Source organism: Merops nubicus, unplaced genomic scaffold, assembly GCF_000691845.1.
Source record: "Merops nubicus isolate BGI_N331 unplaced genomic scaffold, ASM69184v1 scaffold41684, whole genome shotgun sequence".
NCBI lineage: Eukaryota > Metazoa > Chordata > Aves > Coraciiformes > Meropidae > Merops > Merops nubicus.
Window position 1 is genome coordinate 19,143 of NW_008602971.1, and position 7,529 is coordinate 26,671.

At 40.3% G+C, this 7,529-nt stretch overlaps 1 protein-coding gene across 1 annotated transcript in view; it reads right to left on the reverse strand.

Moving 5' to 3' along the window:
• RBM12 (RNA binding motif protein 12) overlaps positions 1 to 5,500 on the reverse strand; it is an 8,628-nt gene extending 3,128 nt beyond the window's left edge. The window contains 2 exon segments of the mRNA XM_008938521.1: positions 1 to 734; positions 5,417 to 5,500. The exon segment at positions 1 to 734 is cut by the window's left edge and continues 14 nt beyond it. Coding sequence (XP_008936769.1) covers positions 1 to 712 — 712 coding nt within the window. The 5' untranslated portion in view covers positions 713 to 734; positions 5,417 to 5,500.
• Between the last annotated feature and the right edge of the window lie 2,029 nt (positions 5,501 to 7,529).

A 7,529-nucleotide genomic window follows, 5' to 3' on the forward strand; every position in this document is an offset into this window, starting at 1 on the left:
TAGGTGTCATTGGAGGTACAGGGGGCACAGGGGGTATCGGAGGAACCGGAGGAACAGGAGGCAGCGTGGGTACAGGAGGTGGAACAGGTATCGGGGGAATAGAAGGCATTGGTGGCAAAGATGGCATAGCTGGGATAGGAGGGATTGGAGGAGGAGGTACTGTGTTCATTGGGGATGCTGTGCTAGGTATAGTTGAGCTAAATGTTGGACTACCAAAGCTACTCCCAAGATTTGGAGGTGCAGTCCCCATACTGGCAGTAGAAAATGTGGATATATTTTTATTGCTTTCATGCACAGTAGTAGAAGCGGTTACTACGCTAGGAGAAGGATTATTAAAGTTAGGTACAGTAGTAGGCAAGTTAACCCTTCCACTCATTCCAGAACTAGGTGGTGGTCCTGACCGGCTAGCGTTTGCTGGCGGCATATCTAGATTGGCCGTTTCGAAACGCCTACGACTGAGTTCTATCATGTTCTGCATTTCAGTTTTACTGCTCAGCAGCAGCGTTACTTTCGACCCTTTAATGGTACCACCTGTGCGCATCATACCGAGCCTCGCATCTTCATCAGTGGCAAAAACGATGAAAGCCTCACCCAGTTCACCCCCTACAATATGCACGCCCCCATCGGGAATGGTCAATCCAGAGAAGAAGTGGCGAATGTCCATGGTCCCCGCCACAATCGGGAGACCTTGCAAGCGGATGACCACAGCCATGCTGCGCTGAAACAACACACACCTGCAGATGAGAAAAGGCAACGGCCATGTCAGACTGCTGTTTATGACACCATGCAATTACCTACAGACACCATCTACTACATTCGTTTACATACACCTGACAACATCTTGCAGAGATTAAGCATGTTTACATTGCAAGTTCCTTATTCGTGTTTACTTCATACAGGTTGAAGTATTAAACATTGACCAATACAATCAGTATACATTTTGCACTAGAAATTCCAAAATAAAGGTTAAACTAAGACCCACAAGTGTGAATAAAAAAAAAAAAAAACAAAACACACCCAAGGAACAGCAAAAATCAGATTATATCAGTAGCTGAATATTTAATGGAATATAAGTAAAATGTGTACTTTAGCCAAGCAAACAAAATTAATTTAGCATACACTGATACAGTACCCACTGCACCTGGCAAAGCCTGCAAAAAATTCTGCACACCTATGGGAAATAAACAGTTCTCTTCCATTAGGGGAGGGATTTTATCTCCTGCCAGGTGAAGACGACCAGGAACATAAGAGTGGGTTGGTTACAAACAAAAACCCATTATGGACAACTAGAAACAGTGAGACTCATATGACATCCTGACAGGGACCATCTAGATTACACTGATCTTAAATTTTTCTCCAAGCAAAGGCAACAGGCCCAGGTGACCATGAACCTTGCTAATTATTATGAACTAGCCCAAGACATTTTGTGACTACACAGACCTCACCTAAACTAGATAAACATCTCTGCATATCTTAGCTAGATATTTGACCTTTGCAACTTTCAAAAAAAAAGAAAGGTATCATTTTTTAATAGTTGCAGAAGTTCTGCCTGGTATTACACCTTCTGTCTCAGGCACAAGTAGATGTCTTTTACCTCTGCAGCTGAGGTTAGTGGAATCTTGAGATCAATTCTGAACAGGCACATCTTGACAGTTTACCTTGTATACTTTCTACAGAAGAGCCTGAGGTCATATCAGAAGTTCAAGATAAACAACAAACTAGGTAATTCTCACTTATTCTTGACAAACCTTCAGTAAGGACTGAAAACATCATAACAATATGAGCACAACACATCAGTTCAAAAGTCAGTCTCTCATCCTAAACAGTCAGCAGTAGCACCTTCTTTCACCTGAGTCACTTCAACTCTGAAACTTCTTGGCATTCTAAGAACAAGCCCGTTCAGTCCCTGTATGGAAGACCTGTAAGGCTCTCATTAATCACACACAAATTGTGTTAACTGAGCATTTGAAATCAAGGACGGACCATCTGATACAAGGCAACAGCACAAGGCAATGCACCAAAGACTTCTGGCCATATACAAAAGCTACAACCAACTACAATCAGCAACTATCTCCCAACATTTCGCACTCAGCCCAATGTTGTATCCCAGCATACAGCCAAATCTTTAAGTCAGCTGCATTTACCTGCCATGGTCCTCCAAACACTCTGGCGTAGGAACACCTCAAATACATCCTTAACCACTAGGCAAAGCTGCAGTCCAACAATATAATCACATCAGTTAAGGCTGAATTCGGTACTTAAGGAAAACAAGAATAACAGCTCTTCTACAGGGAAAAAAAACCAGGTAATTCTTTTGTTTGCATAATGGAATTTCAGATTACTCAAATGGGTACTTCACTATTTTGTTTTTTTCCCCAATCAACAAGAACTCACTCCTTCTAAACACTACGGAACCCAAAGGACATAATTGGATACCACAGGGCATTGTCCCACACCCAGCAGACACCAGAGAAGTCTGGAGGACCTCTCTCGCTCAAGGAAGCCACAGACAAGCCCACTGGCACCACTCCAACTCTGCTGTTCTAGATGCTGTGAATGAACATGCAATTTCTTACCACGTCACCTCGAAAGAGAGACTAGGGCTCCCAAGACAAACATGAGAAGGTCTAAAATCTAGCTGTACGTACCATTAAGAAAATCCCTACTCCACCAAGGGATGGCAGCAACAGAAAGGGGAATATATACCAAACCTCACGGACTACATTTTTTTTAAAAGCAACTCTCCCATCTCTATGACAAGGTAACAAAAGCAACATCTTGCATTTCACTCTTCTAGTGACAAATTTAACTTGGAGAATAGAGTTCCTTGCCCAGTCACTTTCCAACAAGAAAAAAGCCGACCCACGTAAAAACAACATGTCAAAGTAAAAACTATCTATGGTATGTACACATCTAAGAAAGCACTTACAACTTTATGCACTGTTTTACAACAGCAGGGGTTTCTTTTACAATTCTCTAGTTTTATTTTAAACTTGCCTAACATTAATAGCAACCTCTGAAACTGAAGTTAAAATTAAAATTTTACCTACTTTAAGGAAGCCACACTAAAGGGGACCATGAAACCTAAATTTACTGTGCTATGCTACTGGACTGCTTTCGAATTAGATGATCCCAAGGCAAACAAGTGGTATAAAAGCATCCCTGGTTTTGCACCTATGCTTTGAAAAATAAAATAATACTAATAGCAAATCTTGCTAAAAGGTTTACATTTTCCTTATTACCTGTTATACAACGAAATGGGTTTCAGCATTGTTATGCATCAGAAGTTAAGACATTTGAAGTTACCTGTGTTAAATGGAAGATTACTTTTTGTTATTGCCTAGTATATTCCTTATAATGCAAAAGGGATAATAATGTGATATGGCCATCAGTTGAACAAAGGCAACTTGGGAAGGTTTTTGTGACCAGATCTATTTGTATAGAATCACAGAATGACTTATGTTGGAAGGGAACCTAGAGATCATCTAAATCCAAACTCCTTGCTGGGGGCAGGGACGCCTCTCAACTAGACTGGGCAGCTCAAGGCCTCATCACATATTCTTTATCAGAACAGACACCTGCTAGATAACCACACTTACAAATGATTCCATGAATCTAGCCCAGGAGACAAATTAACAGATAAGGCCACAAAAGAATTCTTAAGAGTTCAAGCACTTGAACATTTACATAACTGCTGGGATAATGCAAATGTTTCAGTCTTGCACTAAATTCAAAACTTCATAATAAATGCTAAGAGATATCTTGAAGTTTTGTTACTAAATATTCCATTTAGGTCCACTAAATCACTATTGACAAAGATAATAATTAAAAAAAACCACACCACAACAGATGCTTAGGTATAGAAATTGCTAGAAAAAACTAGCTGCAGTGACTCCAGTGCAGTTAATTCCATGCATGATATTAAGCAAATGCTTGTTATTAAGCAAGAGCTAACAGCAGCTTGGTATGAATAAAAATTAAGAATTTTACTCCATCAAATATATTTGGCGAAAAATATTGTGGCAACTCGACACAACTGCTCCAAGCTTCTCAGGATTTCAATGCTTTAACAAAGTGCCAGTTTTGCTTCTGTGATTTAAATAAAAATCACAAGGACCAAAAGGACCACACTTCGCATTTCTAAGCGCTCACAACTCAAATTTCTCCCCCAACACACTTAGGAAACAATAATCCACTCACTCAAATTCTCCAGCTAATGACAAGGCAGCGCCTGCGCCAGTATTTCACTGCTCCCCTCTAAAGATCAGCGTACGCAGAGAGGCAGCGTTCACTTCAGACACAGAGGGGACCACTCACCCGTGGAGTGTGCTCTGAAGGCTTTCTGTTGGGCTGTTAGGTGTTCTCAGGCTTTTCACCCCTGCACAAAAAGGTTCAAGGCTAAAGTGGGTTTTGTTGTCATTTTGTGCATTTGGTTTATTTTTTGAGAAACCAGAAGCACAAAATCTTAGAATTGTACTATGGGCAATCTATCCCCATTAGTAAGCTGAGATCAAAAGGGGAAAGTAAAAGGCTGCTGACAATCACTCTTTTTCAGCTCATCTGATGAACCTTAACAGCATATTAATGTATCTCAACAGTAACATCTTTAAACGTTGATGTTACACTGGCAAAAGGTGTACAAGATGCCAAAATCTTCCATCTGTGTGCTCATCAGTAAAATAAGCAGAATTTGGGTCATATGTATAAATGAATAAAACCACCAGACTTGCTTTTTAAGATCTATGCATTTTTCAAATTAAGAAAAGTTTAGGAGATTCAACATAGTCCCTGAGGAGTATTAAGCACAATACCCATGCAGTGTACACACACACAACATATTTGGCAATTCCTGGACAAAGACTAAGAGCTGCAATAACACTGGTATTGTTGGAGGAATTTTAAGTATCCAGGCTGAAACTATCTAGCAAAAGCTAAAACTGCAAACTACAGTTTTGCCTTTCTTTTACAAAAAAAAAAAAAAAAAAAAGTCACCTAACATCAACTTGTTAGATTGAGATAGTCACCTCCAAACTAATCTGAACATACCTGCTCCCTTTAAATGCTGCTAAACCCAACTGGAACCACTTGCTGTACGCTCCTAAACTCCCACAGTTAGGAACTCGCAGACCTGTGGCCCGCAGCAAAGCAGCTACATTTTCCAACCCTGGAAAATAACTGGGAGAATGTTCCAGACTACCACATGCTGAAGAAACAACAAAACATTAGTTTAGCTGAAAATTGTGTTGACAAGAACATTGCCAGAACCACCATCACCAATGGGAGTCAAATTAAAGAGACTAGCTATACGTAACTTGACCCAAGTGTTTTAATACCAATTCAGAGATTTCAAAAGCTTCACATATTTAAGATATACTCAATATGCATATAAAGAAGTCTTCAATTCAAAGGCTCTTACCTGCAAAGACAGATGTTTTTTTCTTAACAAGTAGCAGAAGCCAAGCCAATCCTGTGGGCAACCAATTAAAACCAACTTTTAGACTGCAACAAAGAATAAATGGAGGCAAAAATCAATGCAGGCAACACAACAGCAGTTAACAGTCCACAAAGAACTGCATATACAGAAAGTTCAAACCTGCAACCACCACAAGACACTGAGACATACAACCACCACAGGAGAAAGGTGCATTTTCTAATACCTTTTCTCTGTGTGACTTGCTGGTAACTGCACTGTAGTTTTTGTATGGTTTCAAGATACGAATGTGCCTTCCAACAAGGATCAGAAAACCTTAAAGGAATCTTCCCATCACCGACAGATGTGCTAATCACTCTTTCAAAGGCAAAGAGGAAGAATTAAATACTTAAAAGCCCTGAATTTTAACAAACCCTCGCTCCATAGGTTACAAAGCTCCTTCCTTCTCCTGTGTGTCTTCTTATTTGAACATAAGCTCAGAAAACCTCCATAAAGATGCACATGAAGAACTCCTCAGGAGTCACACAAGCCAGTAAGGCTAAGCAACATTTCACAGCCACCTCTAGGCAGTCACCTATACTGAGCACACAGTTAGAATTCTTCACCAAGACATTTACAGTTGTAATATGTCATTTCATTATCCAAATCCTAATTAAATGCCCATTTTTTTTATGCCTGTATAAAAATTGTCTTCTTGGTACAACAACTCAACAAAAGAGCCAGACATTTTAAATGGCAACATATGTATTTTTTATTTAAAGGGATGGAAAACCCTTGCTCTATCATTGCTTAGTAGCTCATCTCACACTAAAAATGTGATTCTTTGGAAAACTATCCAGGAATGAATCACACTAAAACCAGATAACTGCCTCCTCCTCACAAAACCCAAACAAGCCGTTTTCAGTTATAAGCACCATTACCAAAGTGAACTTAGAAGCACTACCAAACCATCCACAAAGTCCCTAACAGAGGGATTTAAAATACAGATGTTCACAGATCTCGCCGCACAGGAACAGCAGGCTTCCAAGTACGAAAGATACGACTACACTCTTCAGACTTATATTATAATGCCAAATGTAACATTTAGGAAAATAAGACTTTTAAAATTTTTATTAGACCTTTAAGAGAAACAAGCAATCTCATATTAGAAGGGTTCAACTATATACTTTCATATCTAGCAGTATCAAAGAGTAGTTTACAATGCAGGGAAGAATGTAACCACCTGAAAAACAGTTTCATGCAAAAACATACCTGCTTCAAGAAACACATAAATCTCTCATGCACAAAGAACTTTCCATTTGGAAGAAAAACCCAAATAATTTGATATATTTCCAGTAGAGCAACCACAGTGTTGCATATGTTCCTCTTCACAACAGTGAAAACAAGCTGAAGATTTGCAGTGGACTGAAACACACTAGAATGTGGAACAACATAAACAAAACCAAGCAGCATTCTTCAGAAAACGTGCAGAACTCCACTCTATTTAATCTTTCCATCAAACATCACTACTTTTGTTCGCAAGTCTCAAACCTCTCAAGTTTAAAGAACACCATCCACCACTCTCATAGGAAGAGCATATTAACTAGACAAACGCCAGCCAGGGCACAGGTGCTCCCACACAGCGCTGACACCGTACCTCTGGGACTTCATGGGACAGGTTCTCCACAACACCCTATCAGCCCTACAGAAAGGGCCCCCATCCACTGTACACAAACCATTGATGCAACAACCTTAAGAGGAGTCCACCAAGGAAATAACGTGCCGATTTTTTTGCCTAGCTCCAGACGACCAAGGTGGGTAAGAAAAACACTAAGAAAGTCAGGAACAAGTAAAACCAGAGCCAAGAGTTTTTTTGAAAGAAAGCTCACAGGGTCCTGGTCCACTTCTGGGACCTACTTCAACACTAGTGTGATTTGTGGGTTTTGTTTGTCCAAGTTTTTTTTCTACAGAGATGATTTTTAATAGCTGAGAAGAGCATTACATTACTGCACGGCAATTTCGCTGGTATTTGCAGGACAACCCCAATGAGCGGTAGCAACGCCGCAAGCACCAGGAACCCTCTCCCCCGCAAAACGCGCAGCCTGGTCCCCCGGGGCCG